At 42.2% G+C, this 21186-nt stretch overlaps 1 protein-coding gene across 7 annotated transcripts in view; it reads right to left on the bottom strand.

Annotated features, from left to right (window-relative positions):
- Window positions 1-3666: 3666 nt before the first annotated feature.
- GAPVD1 (GTPase activating protein and VPS9 domains 1) overlaps window positions 3667-21186 on the bottom strand; it is a 35771-nt gene continuing 18251 nt past the window's right edge. For 6 of the 7 annotated variants that reach the window (XM_076355580.1, XM_076355579.1, XM_076355574.1 and 3 more), the window contains 17 exons: window positions 19545-19718; window positions 19100-19240; window positions 18452-18586; window positions 17865-17984; window positions 17302-17379; window positions 16795-17168; window positions 16173-16260; window positions 14981-15061; window positions 14213-14335; window positions 13575-13704; window positions 13067-13176; window positions 12263-12422; window positions 11598-11785; window positions 10012-10225; window positions 9346-9418; window positions 8244-8441; window positions 3667-7524 (listed from right to left, as the gene is read on the bottom strand). In XM_076355580.1, coding sequence (XP_076211695.1) covers window positions 7384-7524; window positions 8244-8441; window positions 9346-9418; window positions 10012-10225; window positions 11598-11785; window positions 12263-12422; window positions 13067-13176; window positions 13575-13704; window positions 14213-14335; window positions 14981-15061; window positions 16173-16260; window positions 16795-17168; window positions 17302-17379; window positions 17865-17984; window positions 18452-18586; window positions 19100-19240; window positions 19545-19718 — 2528 coding nt within the window. In that variant the 3' untranslated portion in view covers window positions 3667-7383. The remainder of the gene's footprint in view (window positions 7525-8243; window positions 8442-9345; window positions 9419-10011; window positions 10226-11597; window positions 11786-12262; window positions 12423-13066; window positions 13177-13574; window positions 13705-14212; window positions 14336-14980; window positions 15062-16172; window positions 16261-16794; window positions 17169-17301; window positions 17380-17864; window positions 17985-18451; window positions 18587-19099; window positions 19241-19544; window positions 19719-21186) is intronic. The other variant, XM_076355576.1, reaches the window with a different exon arrangement.

Raw genomic sequence — 21186 nt, 5'->3', positions numbered from 1 at the left:
CGTCACTCCCGCTTTCAGTGCCGAGCGCCTGCAGAGGCTGTGCGCCGGACGAGGACGAGTCCCCAGAGCCTCAGGGAGGTCCTCGGACGAAGCCGTGGTCTCTGCCATGGGCGAGTGCCAGTGCTGCGGGACAGATCCCAGGGACTTTGCCCCACCACAACCTGCAGGGAGCTGCCACGACACCAAACACGGCGCCTGAGGTTATCAAATCTCTGCTGCTTGGAGCGATCCCCCTGCAGACGGCATGGCAGAAATGGAGTCTTAAACCGCTCACCATCACCTCTCCTGCCGCGAGCTTCAATTTCAGATACCGTCCCCCCGTAACGACCAGGCACTGGTACCTGCTCCCGCCAAGCCCCACTCGCTAGAAAGCATGCCATTAGATCCCCAGTAATTGTAAATATTGCAAAGTGCTCGAGTCAGCAGTCTTGCTGAATTTTGCTTTCAACATCTGCAGCCCAATAAATCTTTGTCTCCTTCAGGTGAACTGTGCTCTCCGCTCGGGCTCCAATTTACATCCCTCAGCACCACCACCACAGCAGCGCTGGCCCTGGCGGGGTCCCACCGCCAGCCCAGGCCGTTACCCCGCGGGGCTGCGGCCGCAACGAGAGCGAGGGACCCGCCAGCCTCCCTGGAGCTGCGGGCAGCCCCAGCCCCGCCAGTGCCGAGTGGCCATGCTGCAACGGGCCTGGCGGCCACGGGCACCGTTCACTTTGTGCCAAAACCCTTCTATTCACCAGACCTTCACTGGGCTTTTTTTTTTTTTAATTGTTTTCAAAACAGATTTCATGTGGTCCCAAAATGAGACCATGATTGTAAATTAAAGTGTAATTAGCCTTTACGCTTTTATATTCATTAACTCTTCTCTGTTAATGATGCAGAGGCTGGAGCACAAACCCAGCATTATGAAACCACATCCAGGAAATAAAATAGTGATTTAGATAATGGCCAGAATGTATTGCTACTTACACATAATTAAACAAATGCTCAATTTACACTTGGAAACATGAATGAATGTTGATTAACCCCAGCCCAACGACTCTGCTGGCGATGTGGTTAAGTGGCTGTGCTGCCGGCAGGGCTGGCGGTGGTGGGCAGCGGCAGGCAGGGCAGGGCAGGGCACCCGCTGCCCACAATGCACCTGCCCAGCCCAGGTGCTGCAGCGCAGCCGAACCGCGCGGCCGCCCTGGCCCGGACCCACGGACGTCCCTGCTGCCGGCTGGCTGGGCGAGTGCCGGGGTCACTGCCGCGGGGGGCCGTATCCAGCTCCTCACAGAGCAGCAGAGACAGCGGGGGCAGAGCGGGCGCTGCACCACTGCCGGCGGGGCTGAGGAGGCATCGCCTTTGCTCCCGGCCGAGCAGCACCACGTGCTGGAGGGGTGCACCGTGGGCTGTGTGATGCCGGTGGGCTGTGCTGCGGGGTCTGCCCGCCGCTCCCGCACAGGCTTTGTCTCCTGTCCCCCTGCGCCTCCTGCCCTCCAAATGTGCCAGTTACTATGGAGACACCGCCTCGTTAGCGCGGGAGGAGCCTAACGAAGTCCACTTGTGCAGGATAACGTTATTTTCTGCCGCAGATCTGGACATGAGGAGCCCGGGCAGGGGGACAGGTGCCAGGCCCCCGGCACCATCTCCCTTCAGGGTGGCACAGCACTGCCTGCGCCCCAGCTCTGGGCTCTGCCAGGGGCTCCGTGCCCAACGCCACTGCTGTGCCGAAAGCAGGGGCTCCCGCGGTCCTCGTCCTGGCGACCCCCTGCCCCACAGGGCGAGAGGTGCCACCTACCGTGGGCTCCGCTACCCGGCCATAAGCTGATCCCGAGGAAGAGAGCTGTTCACAGGGACAGCTCAGGCCCCCCATAAGGAGCTGGCAGATCTGGAGCCAGACCTGGTGCCAAGTGGGGCACCCGTGGCGTTTCCCGATGAGGTCGGCCGTGGGCTCCCGGCCAGGACGAGGCAGAGGCTCTCACCAGCAGTGCGTGACCGACACGGCCCCACAAAGGTGTCAGCTCTCCTGGAGCCAGAGCCCAGGTCGTGCTGGTCACAGGGGACCCCTGTGAACACCCTGGGGAAACAGGAGCCAGGGGGGCCGGTGCGGATGCAGATCATCCCCTGAGGAACCTCAGGGCCCAGGGGGACCTTTCTTCCCACCCCAGCCTGGCTGCGGCAGCCTGCAGGGTGATGAGGGCAGGACGTGGTAGCTGGCAGCACCCGCTCCACACACCCCAAATCCGTCCCTGCCCCAGCACCCCACGCATCCCTCAGTGAGGGAGAGGATGGACGTGATGGTGCTGGCATGGCATGGGGAGACCTCTGCTCCCAGGGACTCCCCGTTCATGGATCGTTGACTCAACAGGCCATAATGGCTCCATCTATCGGGGTCAATACGGGTGCCTTTGACACATGATAGACAATAATTGCTCCTGCTTAGAGACTTTTAGTTCATGGATCATTGACCTGATGGGCTGTAACAGCTCCGAAGGAGGCTGCACACCCCTGCGCTTAAACGCCCTCAGGAGCCAGCGGCTGTGTAAAACCACAGCACAGGGCTGTGCGAAATGTGCTCGCCCCAAAAACGTACTCCCCAGCACAGGTTACCAAAGGCCGTGAGGCCCCTGGAAGCCCTCATGGTAGCATGGCCACGGAGGAGAGGCCGTGGCAGGAGGTGGAGGAGCCCAGGAGGAAAGGCCAGCACGCTCCAGCATCCCTCAAGCACTGGGGGATAGGACCAGGGTGCACAGGGACAGGTTCACCTCCCCTGGTCTGCAGGCTGGAGCTCCCCTCTCAGACAGCAACTTCCAGGTATATGATTTAATGAAAGGCACAATAAGAAGTGAAACAATTAGAATTTCTGCCTCATTATCATGGTAATCTTATCAGTCGGATAATGAGGTATTAATGGAGATTTAATGTGCCTCTCATAACAGAATCCCTTGGAGAAAACACATAAGGAAATTGCTGTAAATCCACTTAATGATGGAAAGGTCCCCAAACACCATATTCCAGAGGATGAAAAATGCTGGATGCAAATGAGAGAGAGTCAAGGTCAATAACACTGGGGGGACCGAACTCACGACAGCACCAGGCAGCCGCCGTGCAGCCGCCCCGGTCCCGACATGTCACCCACCCACCCACGGGTGAGCAACGCATCGGGACCAGGGCGGCTGCACGGCAGCTGCCGAGATCCTACTGTCACGTAGCCGACGTGAACATTTCTTAAGAAATAAGATGACTGAAACATAGTCCTTTTAGACCTGCCCACTCCAATCAAGGCATCAAACAGCACACAGCGGAAGACTGGACACTGTCCTGGCGGCTGTCCCCAGGTGAGCCACCTTAGTGGTTTGACAGCAGGTACCTATTTTTTCCCCTCAAGCTACTAGGACAGCCAAGGTGCACGATTAAAAAAAAATAACTGAAAAGCTCCGTGTTAAGCAGCCAGCTCAGCAGTGGATCCTGTCCCGTTAACTGGATCTTGTTTCTTTTTTGCCACCGTCCGCTCCCCGCGAGCTGTCGGCGCACACGTGAAAGGAGGTACCGCAGATACAACACGGCAGCGACGTTAAACGGAAACCATGCAAAGTTAGTGGTAAGTTGTTCACGCTTGCAATGCCATCTCCAGCACAACTGCTGATCGCATTAGAACAAGGCGGAAACATGAAACCCAGGCGGTTAAACTGCTCTCCTTTTAATCAGTTTTTACAGAATAATACATTAATAATCACATTAGAGACAAGATGGGTTTCCTGTATACAAGATTGTGCAAGCTCATTAATTTAGATTTATAAAGGCTTTACCAGTTTCAAAGAGGAGAGGCAGTACAAAGCTTTTAAATAGAGGTAAAGCACAATTAAAAGGTACAGAACACACACTACTAACTCAGCAGAGATTAATTCTCAAGTAGTACAGGCTCAACCAAGTCACCAGCTGTTACCCAAACAAGAGTATTCTTCCCCCTCCTTGTCCACTGCTTTCCTGCTGCTCCAGCTCTCCCGTCACGCTGCCAGCCGAAGGCTGCACAGTCTGTACGGCAGCACAGCCACGCAAGTCGCACTCGTGCCAACCACACGCTTCACTTGCCTGAAGCTTTGCTGCTGAACAGGTCTGCCTCCTCCTGCTGCTCCTGTTCTGTCCTACCCCCCCTTCCTCCACATACTACTCAGCATTAACATGGCAGTGAGTTCTCAAACTTCTGCGAGAATTTCGCTTAACAGAACATTAACGGTTTCAAGCGATACGAACCAACACTATGCTCACCAGAAACTCACCTACAGGAAACAGGATCATGTTCGTGGCTTTTTTTCCTGAAATTTATGGCAGTTACATTCAGCATTTGGTAGTATAAGGTCTTGAAAACAAAAACTTTTAAACTCAAATACTTAATAGGCCATACATGTTCCAATTCCCCTTAAAGAGGATTTAAAAAAGCTTTAAGGAGAAATCTCATTTAGGGTTAGGAGCAAAAAGGAATCTCCTAGGGATGAAAAAAACCAGCCCTTTCCTTTCACTCCTCTACCCAAAAAGGGAAAACACCACCTCTGTAATGTTACCAGGCATAGCCATGCCATCGTTTGATTTGGCAGTTCCTCCAGACACGCCAACAACCAGCGCTGAAGTCAACGACCGAGCCTTAAGTCCATGACTGCAATCTGCTACTAATGACCTCTCCCCCCTGGCCCTTTCCCTAAAACGTTCCATTCATCCTTCAGTGGTTGAAGTAATTTAATTAACAGAAAGCACCAAGTTTACAGCAACAGGTACATGGTTGGCTGGCACCTTTTGGCAACAGTTCTGTTACTTTTGGTCCTTTATGCACGGTCTTTTCACCTTTACTATTGCACACCAAAACCTAACAACATCACTTCCTATACATGTAATTTATTATTTTAAAACAAAATGTTACAGGACACCAGGGGAAAATAGTATGAGGATATTACAGGAAGTTTTTTAATTCTTTGGGAAGCCTAATTCTCTAAGTACACCTATCAAGACTATATAAAGGACTTTCAGAGCAGGTTGAAAAAAAGAAGCAAAGGACCATCCTGCCATGAAGACTCTCAGCTCATCTGGGGCTCACTGAAACACTTACTGGTTTTAAAATAATAATTACAAAAAAAAAAAAAAAAAAGAGACTCCAGTTAAGTATTTTTCTACGCAGAGAAACAAAGTGATAAAAATTGTGAAGGAAATGGTGCTTGCCCCTTCCATAAAGGAGAGCAAATCTGAAAGACCTGATGGTGCTGATCAAATCCTGCTTGCCAAGTTTGCAAACAGAATGCACAGGGCAATCACCAACTTAAGTGTCTTTGTGCCTTCTTTAAGGATTGTACAAATACTCTCCTCGACTAAAACCCAAACTGCAGGACTGAAAGAACTTTCATACATCGGTCTTAACATCTCAGATATTCAAGTAATAATTAAATATTACAGGACACTTCAATATAAATAAATTTATATTGCTTTTAGATACGATCTGGCCATATCTTCAAGGGCGTATTTGTGCTTCGCTGCTGAGTATTATTGGTCAGGGCTGTGCTTGCAATATTAAGTTACATGTTCAGCACCAAAAACCCATCAAGGCTAAATAACTAGAATATTGCAATGCTACACAGACAGTTACCACAGTAAGGCAGATCAGAAGAATTTTGTTTCTACTGAGTATTGCTCCTCCACACAATCAAGCCTCTAACAGAGGAGAAAGACTATAAAGAAAAGAAAAAAGTTACCATCCCACCCTCTCACCTGTGATTAGTTTGGCAAAAATGCTATACTGAATTACGTATTAGAGTCCTAGAAAGTTTCTTTAATTATGCCTTGACAAGTAGCACAGCCAAATCAAGCACTTGATACTTTTAAATTGCTCTAATTTCAGTTAACCAAATGATTTTCCCAAGTACTAGTTGCTTACAGGTTTTAATCATCAAAATGCACACACACAAAAAAACCCCCAATCATATTTTGAAAAGAATGCGAGAAAGATTTTGTTTTCTTTACCACTCACAGACAGCAAGTCTTAACACATCCCTCTGTCAGAAGTGCAATGAACACTCTGGGAAGAGCAAGAAATAATACTGACATGAAAAAGTTAAATGCTCGCTGTCCTTTTTCACTGTAATTCTAGCTAAAAAAGAACAGCAAGTGCTTATATACAGATAACAACCACTGGCCATCACTCAGACCATTTCACTCATGAAAAATCCATGTGGTGTTGTGCATAAAAACTTCTTTAAGCTGATAATTGTCAGTTTAAGGGAAAGGTGGGGTGAGAAATCTATAAAACACCCTGAACTGATGTCATGATATGTTTCATAAAGAACAGTGTTATATTTTAAAATATTTTATATGAACAGTAAAACTTGCACTGCTGCATAGCAGACAACACGAAGAACATTTAGTAAAAACATTCACTGAAACCCCTGGCATATGTATTTAATGTCACTAATCAAAATATATATTACAGTCCAAGGTTCTGTTAAGGATCTCTGTTTGGGGTTTGTACAGTATACACAATATTTCAGAAAAAATATTACAGTAAGGTATTTTATTTCTCCTGTTTTATATTAGACTTCTCTATTGTAACTTACAGTCCCTCTCCTCTATATATCCAAACCTTTATAACACCCTAATGCCCTAGCCAAAAAGTGTTTAGCTATCTAATAAGCCCTGTCTATTATAAATTCCAGTTTTAGAAATTTCAGTAATCTTAATTACATTTTAATAAATAGTTCAGTTTGCCCTTTTTTAATCTTAGCCTTTCGAGGAAGTCCTTTCATTACCAAAACAGAGTATGTCACAACCTGTTAGAGGTCACAGAGGCTTTTGCTTGTTTATTCAAAGGATAATGAGTCCAAAGATAATTGCAATGCATTAAATATAGGTATATAATATTTACACTGTCCTCTCAGATTTTAAATTTAGGTGAAATACAATTTGATAACTAATGTCAGCTACTACAAACTTTCAGTGTGGCTGGTGTTTTATTAATAAAAGGTGTATTAAGCTAGAAAGTATACTAAGTGGTTGCCCTGATTCTTCTTGTTTCAGTTTTCTATTAGAAATTAAATGAAGTGAATTATTCACGTGAGTAAGAATTCAGGAAGAGGGGTGGTGGAAAAAGCATGAATAATTTTCTGCATGTTTTGAGATTTCAAAATACCTGAAAAACTGTGGTCCCTTTTGCAGTGCCAGTATCTATAGGGGAGAAAAACGCAACCAAAAGAGAAGAGGAAAATCTGTTAAATTAATTTGATTAGTAAAGGTGTGTTTTAAAATGCCTCAATTCTGTACAGTATTATACAAGGAAAGTCTCTTCTTCAGCTTTTGCAGCTGTTGTACATTCTTACATACTCTTCTTCTGCTAACAGTCTGCCCATACATGTGCTGTTTGAGTTACTTGCGATCATCGATAGTTTTAATGAATTCAACTGCTGCTGTGAACTGCATCCACCAGTATGATTCTTCTCCAGATAAACAGTTGGCATAGAAACTGCTAATGTACTGAACAGTGGACAGCAAGCAAGGTGGATTTGCCTGAGGGTTAAAGAAGAAAGAGATACTCGCAGCTTGTTTGCAAAGCTAAACATAAAACATTACAAGATACAGAATAGAAATACAATTCTATTTGTACAGTGACCCTCACACATTCATAACCCATGATTATGTAACGTATCCGTAGGGTAGTGACTGTTTACCCATTTCACACACTCAGAATGCATCAGGACTTGATGAAAGGAGCATTTTTCCAACACGGGAAAACAACTAGCAGGCCAAGAGAAAGAAGGGTAATGCTGGCAGAATCCAGGAAAGTCATCAAGGATTTCAACACATGGAAAAGCCTATTGTTTTAGCATCTTATATATGACAAACCATTCTCCAAACACTCATACATCAAAAAAAAAAAAGTCAGCAACACAATGCAAGTCAGTCCTAGTGTGGATCTTGGTCCTGGAAGAGGACAACATTAAGCAGGCACAGATGACAGATTCTGGCAGACACGCCTCAGAAAAACCCCACTCCGCACACAAATGCCTGCACCCCTATTTCCTTGGTTCCAAATGCAAAGTTTGCTTGCATTCAAAAACCGTAACTGTGACCACATTTCTGATGTTTCTATTTAAACCTGCTGATTTAGATCTGGTTTTGAGTCTAGCATGCTCCCAGTTACCCAAATGCATTATTTTTCTTCCTAAAATTTGCTTGTTTATTACAAACAATTAGCTGGGGTTTGTGATCTTTGCAAAAGAACTCACCTTTATGAGGACAAAGACCAGAACAGGAACAAAATCATCTGCCCCAGGTACCGAATCTTCATTTGCCAGACTAAGTAGGTTCATGATGGTTGAACACATTCGCAGGATACACTGTACTTTGTCTCGGGGGGTTTTATAAGCGCTTATTGTGCGGATTTCAGACTGTGCAGATGGCCATGGTGCCTCCCGGAGATATACCTAGGAAAAAAAACAACATGCTGCCAGTTCTTGTTTGTCCAAGCTACTACTGTGCACCACAGAGACTTGCAGGCAGGAGCAAGGCTCTGGAAAAATGGGAAGCTTTAAGTCAAGGTGGTTACATTACACTCACAATGAAGGTGGCTTCCTGCTGTGTTAGAATAAGAAACTACAAGGAGCCAGCACTCTATGTGCAACTAACATAATTAGCCTGTACTTCTCCAGCACACTGTTTGAAATGAAGGTAGAGCTGTATGTCTCAGTCTTCCATACCATAGAATCGCATCATAGAATAGTTTGGGTTGGAAGGAACCTCTAAAGGTCATCTAGTCCAACCCCAAAGCTTTATGAACACTCACCGTTTTGAGTCATACAGTTCAAGTGCTGAATTTAGAACTAGGAAAGCTGCAAACATCCAGCCTCTGACAGACGACTTAAGCCTACCAACCTGCTTTTAGTTATCCTATTAACCATGAGAAAGGCGAAAGCACTGGGCAAATTCACAGATCTGCAAGGTTCCATTAAGTTCAGAAAGTTAACTTGACAGCTGTAAACCACAGCTATGGTATATGAATAACGTCAGAAGCATAAGGATTCAAATCTTGTCTTTTGAAGCAAATTATCAGAGTTACTGCATCTTAGTGCAGTGTAGTATTAGTTCTTAAATCTTACTATCAGGGCAGACGCGGAAAAATCAGAAAAAAATGAATTTGGAAGGATCAGTCAGTGGAAGATACCAAAGCATGTGTACAGCATGTTTTCCCTGCAGGATATTTCAGCTGTCACAGATAGAAAAGCAATGCTTCCAAGTGTAAAACAAAACAACCCTCTCCCCATCCCAAACACAATCAAAACCAAGCGCCCCGACACACTTACGAAAGTGAAGGAAAGGAGAAGTTGTTACCTCAGGTATCTGAAGTGCTTTGTGGTTTGCAGTCACTACTTTAGATAACCTCTGTATGTGCTCATGAAGGACCCTGAAAACAAACACAAAAAACAAGAGTGAAAAGTAAGTAGCAGCCAGCCAGCAGTCCCCTGGGGTTTCCCACTGGTTTTAAGTTTGATACTAGAAGAGAGATCTCCAGAAATGCATATAATCATGATGGTCCTACAGCTAATGGACACTAGGTCAATAAGAGATGCAGAGGATTTTGCCATACAATCAAGTACAACCACACAGCCAGTAGAGCATTCAAACAGCATATGTTCTAAAATGCAATAAACAAAAAACCCCAAATGCATGGAAAATACTGTACCAAAACAGAAAATGGAAGGAGTCCTGAAGCAGATTTTGATCATTCTCTCAGCGTAACACACTTGCAGATCTGAAAGTCTGTATCCCAAGACATGACATTTACAATTTTATTCTGTTCTAGCACTGTCGCATACACAAAAACTTTTGCACATGATGCTAAAGCACGTCCTTGTTCTTTTACAAAATGTTCTGAAAGAAAACATGAGTTTGTATGGCATGGCTGACTTAGTCAAGTCTGTCACATGAAGACTGCACAGCTTCCATCTGCACCAACTGCAAAAGAGAAACCAGGTACTTCAAATTACATTAACTTACTGGTCACGCAAAATATCTCCATCCTGATTAGGGTAGAACGCAAGTTTGAAAATACGATTCATCACACTGCGTTCTATAGCTAATTGTGCATCCTGAAGCTGTTCTTCACTGGCATTCTGCCATATGGCATCCTGAGCCATAGCCCCATATAAGAACTGAAGAAAATCCTCAACTTGGGCTGTTTTATCATCCGCCGCTGTGAGTTTCTGGAAATCTGATAAAAAGTAAAAAGAGACAGAACATTCAGTTAAGTAGAATACATTATTTCTGATAGGTTTTTCTGGAAAGAAGAGCCCAGAATCTACTTCAGACTTCTTGCCAGGCAGCACCAAGGCTCTGTTTTGCCTGTGCCCCAGTAAGGGAAATAGAAGCAGGAACACTTGAAATAAATGGAGGAATTAAAGGAAAAGCATATAGAACACATTTAGCAAAGCATATGGTCAAAATACTCTACTTGATGCTGTGTTAATCACTTCCTCTGCAGTACCAGTTCTTATGCCTCCTTTCCAGCCACCCACAGAGATAACACCCAGAACAATCACTAGAACAGTCGCTGGTAGGAACCAGCATACGCAAAGTTGTCAGATGCTGAAATGGGTGACGGGGGGGAGGACACCAAGAAAACCCATGTGTATCATTTCCTACCCCTACCTTTATTAAGTATGCATAGTTGCAACATTCATAATTATCTACAAAAATACAGAATGAGTGATTCAGCCAAGTTAATGCAGCATGACCAAATCACTGGCCATTCATTGGCTTCATATTTATAGCACTCTGCACCAGAAGACAACTGCCACTCACATCTGCCAGCAGCCTAAACGCCACCGTTGCCAATTTCTCTTTTAGATCATCCAGAAATAGCTGTCTCCTTTCTGTCCAAGGAAAGGGCTTTAACTCCTTCCTGGGTCACTGAATCTTATTACCAGAACTTTAATCTCAGTAGATATAAGTTCACACTAATTCCAGCCAATTCAGGCACATTTAATATGCAGCACTATATGCTCCAGGAGCAAGAACTGACTCCAAATTTCTTATGTACTTCATTAAGTCAGGTATGTGCATAGAGAACATAGAAATAGTTTGTTTTAAGCGACTGTTTTGAGAGAGTTGTCTTCCTGGTGCCAATATCCCTTGTGCTGTATTTTTGAATCTTTGCTCCATTTGATTCATACTACTACCATTCCCCATATCTTCCAAGGTACAACCTCTGTACTGAGGACTGAATGCTGCAGCTTTATTTATCATTTATCAGTAGATCTAAAATAATTAAGAGTATTCATGCTTCTTCCATGGGGCAGATGCTACATAATATGATTTAGCATAACTTTTTAGGCCAAGTGAGGTCAAATTACCTTCATTCTCTTAGCCCATGAAAAATGCAGTTACCATGGCTTAGCTGCCACAACATACTGTTCAGTCACAGTAATCTGTCTATTTGAGGCATTAATTCACCAGCTGAAATGAAAACTGTTCTAGGAATCTGCTCCTCAGATCAGAAGTTGTACTTTAAAACATTAACCCGAGCCAGCATCTAAATATGGAGTAAAGGAATATAAACATTCCACGGTCTGCATTAATCTTACCTTGAATAAACTCCCTTATTTTCTTTTCTTTGCTCTCTAGCAGTAACCTCACACATACTGTAGTGAAGTATCTGTTGGCCACTTCTTTATCTCGCAGAACTCTTTGCAACAGCCTTTCCAAGTGTGCTTGTGTTGTTTGCAGGCCTTGGCGACATCGAGTTAAATAAGCGATATATGGAGCTCTTTTCCTAAAATAAAGAGGGCTCTACATTAGATTCGTAATAAAGATAGGGGCTAATAGCTTTATAAACTGTTAAGTTGTAGTGCAAGAGGAATCTTCAACATGTTTTTAAAACAAAAGATAACACCTGAATTAGGAAATTCCATCTTATACAGATTTCTCTGACTGAATTCACTGCCCTTGCAGCACTCCAGAATGCTAGACTAAAGCAAATTCCAAACAGCATCTCTTGTGTGTTAGAGCTGAACATTAGCCACAAATTGATTTACCCTGAGTTTATTACTATGTGAACTGACTTAAGGTCCAAGCTTTTTTAAGCCATTCGCAGATCGGTGAAACAATTCCATCATTTTGTGGGGAAGCAGAGATGTAATAACCTGATTTGGTAAAGTACAATTTAAACCAAAAAGGATCTTCCCAATCTGCTAGTGAATAAATATACGCATTTGGAAACCCATTATTAATACGATACTGAACAAACTACCTATAGTCCTCCGCAATAGATGCCAGCAGCTTTCGACAGGTCCTGTTATCAAAGCGGCTTACACACCGCATCGTCTCTTGCAGCTGGGCCATCAAGTTCTTGTCTTGGAGGTTAATAGCTTCAGCTAGCTGAACTTTCAAGAAGCACACAATTTCGTTATCTAACAGAGAACAACGGAAAATTATTAAGGAAAAGCAGTGTAGGCATGATGAAAATAAAACTGTTTTTGAATATGGGAAACATGTAACAGTTTAAAACAAAACTTCTGTACATTAGACAATAAATTTTAAGAACAATTTAATAAGTCTTTTTGAATTTTCCAGATATCAAGGGATAAGTTTTCATATCACTATCTTATTTAGTATTTAGAACCATTCTGAAACGTGAAGAGGACCAGATAAGGTGACAAATTCACCTGTCTGCAAATAAACCTAGAATGAATGGAGGGATGCAAACACAAGACACATATACCAAGTCAACGTAGACTCAGTAAATCATTCAAGTGACTATTAGTACTGCAGCACAATTCCCAACAGTACATGTATTTTGGCAGTCTATTCTACAGCTTCAGGCTCTGCCTGCACTATACCCGAGATACTTCATTACAAAAAAAATTAGACTAGATTTAGCTGGCAGGTTGGTTTGTGGAGTAAGAAAGAAAACATTTGGGGGGGCAAAAGGCAGCCTATACCTTCTACATCTATGCCAAACAGAAGTTATCATAAATGATGCAGTACAAGTGCCATTAGACGGCGGAAGAGTCACATACAATACAAAATACCTGTGTGCATAAAGAACATTTACCTTCAGGGTCTGTGTGATCTGGTAGACCATTCCTTGTTGAATGTGTCAACATTGGGAAGGCAACAGAATCTGCTGAACAGAGAGCCAATCTCAATTTCTTCTTCGCATCCCTTAAAGAGGAAAAACATTTTCTTAACAAAAGTTGCTGCAAGGTCTACTTCTTCAATAAGCAGTCTTTACTTTTTGGTTTTTTTGTTTGTTTGTTTAATACTGCCTAAAAGTTATTTAACATAATTTTAATACACCAATGTTGTCAAGAGTTTAGAATATCAGTTCTTTTGATATAGCACCTAGACCAGTTTCAAAAGAATTTTCCTAACACTGAACTGCTCTGTCCTCTCAGTTTACAATATCCCCCCTTCATAAGTAGAAATATGACAGTTTGAGATGCTTAAAACTAAAAGCACATAAAAGTTTACAATTAATTCATATTAAGATTTTTGTGGGAACCAATCACATGGCTTCAGTTCTACTGTGTAGGTAAGATTAAGCCTGCAAATATATTTACCTATAGGAGAAAGCAGAACTTTGTGGCTGTGCTACTTGACTTGCAGAGTCCGGGAGATCATCTGCAGACATGTTTTGCAAAGCCTCATCACGTGGAGAGTCATGCATACTCTCACCATCCCCAATAGTCTCTATGGAAATGAAAAAGCCAACATTACACTTGAAGAGAGGAGTCAGAAGAAGAAACTAGACTAATATTCTCTATTTTCTTCTTGTTATTCTAGGTTGGGGGGGGGGGAATGGAGACAGCAAATAAAACAACTTGTTCTGAATAAGTGAAAAAAGTATATTAAACATATACAACCTACAAGTCACTAAGAAGAAATTGCATTAGTTCTGGAAGGCAATATACTACTTCAGTATCCATTAAAACAAACAAACAAAAAAACCCCCAAAAAATGGTAAGAGATGTGCTATTAAACAACCACCTCAATGGCATTATGAAAGAGCTGTCCATGGGAATACTGATTTAATTCCCAGTCTCTGAGGGACTGTCCGACAGGTTGTTTGCAAATGTTCCTCGTTTAGAGCTCACATTGTTCGGCTCTTAGTACTAACATTTGTCTAGAATACTGAAGTGTTTTTATCTTTAAGGAGGAGAAACTATGTTGGTGATGATTATAAAAGCCAGGTTCTTACCTGCACCGTCATAGTTTACTATGGCTCCTTCACTAGGACTGGTTCGCTTAATTGCATTCCTGTATTTGTCCAGAATGTCCTCTGCAGCTTGCGCCTGTGCACTGAGCCTTGGGCTGGGATCATCTGAAAAGACCATTAAGAACAACAGGAGTTAACCTTGTATTGTGCCAACTGAAAGCAAATACAGAAATTTAGACCTAGACATTGGGACTCTGCTTTTAGCCACATCAAATAGCTGCTTGTGTTCCATGTAGCCACAATTTAAACATATTTATAAAGTCTGAAGCAACAGCAGGGGGAAAAAAAAAAGTACAATGAAAGTGAACAAATAAAGCCAGATCCTTAGCATATTTATACTGTATACACAAATGGTTCTTGTATATTTGAAGACTTCTAGAAACGATTAGGCAAACAGAAAACTAAACATCCAGGTTGTTTAATTTAGCACTTAAGTAATTATTACAGGAACATGTCTGCACCTATCCTTACAGCTCAGCTATGATAAGGACATGAGCTTTATAAGGGGGGGGGGGGGGGAGTAAAGACTTGAGTCAAGAATCCAGTACTATACATATTGACAACAACATGACAATTTAAAAACAGTTTTCAAGGCAAGAAGTCTTTATCCACTTTCTTATTCAGAAAGCCAGTTGTGAACGTTAACTACAATAGCGTATACCTTTCTGTAAATAGATACCTGGTGGGCACTCTGGAACTCTAGAGGGCTTGTTATGAGAGAAAATTACTATGATGATATTATTCACATACCTTGCAGTGTTGAGTATCTGTCAGGCACCATGTCATCTTTGTCTTTTTCTTGTTTTTCTTTCTTTCTAAATGGAATAGGAGCTGAAAATGGAAGGTACCTTCCAATGAAAGACTATTCCAAGATAATGGCCAGATTGAAGAAACTTTAAGAAAGTGGCTAATGCAGAAGTTAGTCATCAAATAAACTTCAACAAAAGCATAAGCCTATCTATGAGGTGGAACAGAATTGTACCATCATCATGTAGTAAGCTCTACCTTTAACCAGACATGCTACCATGAGCCAGGCAGAACAGTTTTGCCTCCCAGGTACAGCACGCTCTAGGCAATTACTAGGAAAAGGAGTCAGGTAGCTTCCCATTTTTATTTACATATTTATTTATACTTTAGTTTAGCCAATAGTCCTAACTCAAAATATTGGTCATAATGACATGAATCTTTTCTGGCAACTCCTTCCCACTAGTAAGTTCAGGGACAAGATACAAAGACAGCACATTGTGAAATGGAAAAGCAAACAAAGTGGTATTAAAATACTATATCATTACCTAAAGTCACACAGAGACTGCAAGGATTACATTGGTTCTTTTCTAACTGGAAGTCCGTTTTAAAAAAAGGTAAGAATATCTAATATTGCACACATTGTTCCATCCCCAGTTGTCATTATTCACAACACAAAAGCCAAATATTATCCTGAACAAACTTTACTTTGTAAATAGCCAAAGTCTAATTTCCATTCATGCCGTGTTACAAGAGATATCCTAAGTTATCAATATTCTTCAACTAGCACGCTACTGTCCGTAGAGAATTAAGACTAGTTCTCAGTGAAGCTGCAATGAAGTTAATACCATACAACTATGAAATGACTGGCCTCACATAAGGATTCCAAGGTTACCGAATGATTAAGATAACACAATGTCTAACCAAATCTGTTTCAGCTTACACACCTCTTTATAGGTACTGCATACTTTGTATTTCAGTAATTCTCTCTTTCCTGCAACACTTGTAATTCTGTAAATAAGAATCCTTTATTTCTCAAAATTAAACAGGACAGCTATTACTCTGTAACAAATCTACATCAGTCTGGTCAGCTTTTCAAAGTGGAACTGTAAAAACTTTCCGTAAAAGTGACTAAAGATATAATAAAGGTAGCGTGCACTCTTACTAAAGTACCAGAACCAGATGGACGTGATCCTACCTTTGGGCATGGCAGATACAAAACGTTTCCTCCACCAGGGCTTGTTTCTGTCAGACTTCTCATCATCACTGTCTTTTCGTTCTTCAATCTGTAGAAAGGCAAAGTCTACATTTGAGCATCTACCATATCAAGTGTAAAGACAAAATTTCTCCTCGACGTCAGGTTACGCTACATTGACTGTAAAAACAGAACTGCAGCAGAGCACTGAAAGCCATAGCAGATTAAGTTAGAAATATCCCTTCTGAAGAGGGCAGCCTATAAATGCAAAACCAAAGATGTGAAAAAAGCTTAGATTTCACTTATTTCTTTTTTAAAGAAAATTACTTTTCAGGATGCTGGAGCATTTTAAATTTAAACACTACAACAAATCTATTTCTGAAGTCCCACCAAATCAAGTAAAGCTCATCCAGTAAATTTAAGAGAAGCCAGATTCATTTAAGCCACTCTGAACATCTATAGCTTTAGCTTGTAAAACGTTATTGACCAATGTTTAAAAGGTAACAAAAGTGCATTGTAATTCCTAATATGTAAATAAACATATTTAATACCAGCTTTCTGACATTAGATGCATAATTGAAGTGGGCATGCTAGAAAAAAATAAAATGATAAAGAGAAGCCTTACCTCTCCCCTAGAGGAGTCTTTACTGGGAGACGAAGACGATGACTGAGATGCAGCCACCAGAACAGCTGCTCCGGTGTTGGTGGTCAGCATAGGAAGCTCCCTCTCCTCATTACCAGGACGTCGGTTCCACCCAGGATCACTCATAGGTCTCCGAACTGATGATACTATATCTGAACTCCTACTGCGGACTAGCCTCTCTGGATAAGAATGCCTCTGCTTGAATGCTTCTAAATCAGTTGGAATTAAAGCATGAGACCCGAAGTTTGGTAATCGGGCCTCATTACCTCCCATAGCTCCTTCTAAGATCGGTGGATCCGGTGGTGGATGAGAGGGTCTTGCATAGTGTACTTTAGGCCTTACTACAGCTGATACACCTGAGGTCATAAGCATAAAAGAAGCCACACACATTGCTTTTAAGATTCTTCCAGATTAGCTGATACTAACATAGAAGCATTGAAAATGCCTATTTTTTTTAAAAAAAAAAAAAGCTTATTCTTTACAACTCACCCTCATTTGATGACAGAGGGTCAAACAGTGCAAGCAAAGAATCTGTCTGAGAAGGAGGAGATGTCAACTGACTGGCTCCTGAAATACAGAAAAAAAAAAAGTTAGCACTGTAACAAGAATACCTACAACATAAGAGACATTGGAACAACAGCCCTCAGCAACAAAAATTTACAAACTTACATTGCAAAATATTTTTAAAGATATTCTTATATGGAAAGATCTCTGGATTATGCTGAAATGATCAACGAATTACATCACAAAAAGTGGGGAAATCTTGAGGAGCGGACCAATTCCAAAGTGCAAGAGGACAGTCAATTTAATCAAACCGAATTAAGAAAAGGTGATCTTAGATCTAGTTCTCAAGCTCTAGTACTATGAAATACTGGAGTCTCTTTGTCAAACACATTGCTATCAAATAAGGAAAATGTTAAGCTTAGCCACCAGAACTTTGAAATTGGGAGAAATTGTAAAATTTTAAGTATTCTACAAATGTCATTTTAAGCAATGTTGTGAGACCTCAGTTATCAAAGATTCTGATTCTCATTCACAGGTAACTTACTTACCGTGGGCCGTTTCATCCATGTCAGGACTTGTCACAGAATCCTTTCCCCCAAAGTCAGAGCTACATTCAGATCTGAGATCCTCAATCTTATTAGGAATATCTTCAGATGTTGCACTAATACCTTACACATAAAAGAAGAATCTGTAATAGTCTTCCAGAGAAAAAGGAAGCAAAATCCTGAAGCTGTTAAAATGTTTGGTGAACACTGCAATAATCAAGTCCTAACTCACAGTAGCACCTAGAGACATTCCATTTTGAATTTCTATACTCCTAAAATAAATTTTATTTCTGCTCTACATCTTCAACTGTTTTAACATAGCCACGAATACACTTTGACAACAGGCATTAGAAAGATGCTTCACTCTGCTAAGTATTTTGCAGAATACCATTGCTATTGTAGCACAGAGTATTCGATGCTCTGCTGCCTTTTTTATTTCTTCTGTAAGATGAACAAAGAATTACTGCTTCGAAAATTCCAGAATGAGTGCAAGAAGTTATTTTGTGAGTGAAGTTACGTATAACTAAAGCAAGTGCAGCAAAGCAGATGCTCTAATACAGCAGCGTGTTTTCAGAGGCATTTAAACACACCTGATACAACGCTGAGGCCTGGTGTACTGGGTCGAGAACTGACCTCCCTTACATCTGTGTCATCAGATGTGCTACCCAGGCCAGAACAGCTTTCCAGTTCTTGTAGTCTTTCCTCCTGTTTTAAGTCTGGGGCCTCTACAAAAGGGAGACAATGGAGAGTGGAGAGAAGAAGTATCATTACTCAGTGCCATGCTCCCTTAACGTTCACATACAGAGGGAAGGGGGCTATGTGTTGATTTAGTATATTAAGTTCTAAGCTAACTCAACCACTTCAGCAAGAGTTTTCTTCCTATACAGAATGCAGGACTCTGCACAGATAGCAATGCTCTATCTGCACAGGCATTCCAAGAAGCTTTTGCTGGTTTAAGTATTGTATTTCTTAGAGACAACAGTATACAATCAAATCTTCATTAACCAAAGTAAACTGTGATTTCTTAAGTAACAGTAACTGTCACAATGCTTTCCATCTTCTCTCTGCCTAGGAACAGTTTCTCCTTTTAATACTGGAAGTATTCACAAACACTAACTTAACCCTAGGACAACAATTTCTCGAAGAAAGAGAGAAAGAGGTTGTTGCTTTGCATTATATGCCTCTGGAAGAGTCTTGAGTCATGCTAAAGAAATAAGCAAAAACTGCACGATTCTGACCTGAATCACTTGGTAATACTTCCACACTCCAGGCCTCACTTGTGGTTTCTGATATGGTTGAACCTGTGCAGGGATCAAGCAACACGGATCCTGAACCTGGTAAACACAGCAAGCTGCCTAGCATGTTCTCTGCAGCTGCACCTGCAAAAGTAAAGCCGAAGCGTATAGCTAGATATAGGCTTCCTGAAGACAGCTCTAATAAGAGAGAAAAATAAGAACACATTAAGTGTCCTTAATAAAGTAATCATGAAAGACAATGTTGAAAAGATAGAAATGAGCAACCAAATACAATACAGGTCATGCACACAAAGTTCTCCTACAGAAAAGCTCCAGTTTAATCAATGAAAAGACACCTATTTAGAAAGACAGGAGGAAGGCTCTGCAGCCTCACTATTTTAGAGCAAGCATGAAGCATTTTAATATACCAGATGTACCACCAAGTTACCTGCTATTTCTTGCAAACGATCTTCATCAATATTTGGATCGAAGTCGCTTCCCAAGACATCTGTACTCCAAGTTTCGCTCACAGTTTCTGATATATCTCTGTCATCAGTCAACCCCATCATATCACGGATTTCAAATTTACGGAGCTTGTCATCAAGATTATCCTGAGTTGTGGCTATGTAAAAATAAAAAGTTCTCATTTTTTTAAAAGGCTTCTCCAATTACTTCTGATTGAAAATTGCCTGTCAGAAAAGGACCCGGGGGTGCTGGTCGACAGCCGGCTGAACATGAGCCGGCAGTATGCCCAGGTGGCCAAGAAGGCCAATGGCATCCTGGCCTGTATCAGAAATAGTGTGGCCAGCAGGAGTAGGGAAGTGATTGTGCCCCTGTACTCGGCACTGGTGAGGCCGCACCTCGAATACTGTGTTCAGTTTTCGGCCCCTCACTACAAGGACATTGAGGTGCTGGAGCGTGTCCAGAGAAGGGCAACGAACCTGGTGAAGGGTCTGGAGAACAAGTCTTATGAGGAGCGGCTGAGGGAACTGGGGTTGTTTAGCCTGGAGAAGAGGAGGCTGAGGGGAGACCTCATCACGCTCTACAACTACCTGAAAGGAGGTTGTAGCGAGGTGGGGGTCGGTCTCTTCTCCCAAGTAACAAGCGATAGGACGAGAGGAAATGGCCTCAAGTTGTGCCGGGGAGGTTTAGATTGGACATGAGGAAAAATTTCTTTACTGAAAGAGTAGTTAAACATTGGAACAGGCTGCCCAGGGAAGTGGTTGAGTCACCATCCCTGGAAGTATTTAAAAGACGTGTAGATGAGGTGCTTAGGGACATGGTTTAGTGGGCATGGGGGTGTTGGGTTGACGGTTGGACTCGATCTTAGAGGTCTTTTCCAACTTTAACGATTCTATGATTCTATGAAAATAGGGAAAAAACAACCCAAACAGAACAACCCTCTAATTCTGTCAGGTACAACAGTGTTTTAAAGTAAGGCCTGTAAAGCACTATTATACTATTCAAGAGATGCTGCCTGAAAATAGTTTTTAAGCACATTTGAGACGTAAGAAGAAAAATCTTAAACTACACATGGTGACCTATCAACCAAATTGACAGACAAAATGAATAAAATTTAGCACACTATCAAGAAACTGATACAATTCCTGTAAGAAGAACTTATCACAGAAAAGCTGAGGCCTCCAGAGATCATCCAAGTCCAAACCCCCTACACAAAACAGGGTAAATTACAGCAGGTTGCTCATAGTCATGTCCAGTCATGTTTTGAGTATCTCCAAGGTTGAGACACCACAACCTCTTTGGGAACCTGTTCCAGCATTTGACAAATATATATTAAACAGGAGGCTAGCCAGATGCTTTAAGACTACTCCAATCCAGATCATCCTGTTCCCTGAAAGGAAAAACTTGGTATCAAGCAAAACTTTACAAGCAGTTTCCTATAAACGACTTAAGCCTCCAAAACCCATCCAATTTCCTTTTCCTAACAATGGACTACAAGAAATTTTTCTTGGGAAAAAAACCAAACCCATACATAAATGCAAGAGCAATTGCACAAAGAAAACTTTTACTTATTTTTTCCTGAACTAGTCAATTTTTCAACCTTCTTCCACAGAACTTTGGCTTTACCA

This window comes from Aptenodytes patagonicus, chromosome 18 (genome assembly GCF_965638725.1).
Source record: "Aptenodytes patagonicus chromosome 18, bAptPat1.pri.cur, whole genome shotgun sequence".
NCBI lineage: Eukaryota > Metazoa > Chordata > Aves > Sphenisciformes > Spheniscidae > Aptenodytes > Aptenodytes patagonicus.
The sequence above is the reverse complement of the archived record's forward strand: the minus strand, read 5'-3'. Positions and strand labels throughout refer to the sequence as shown.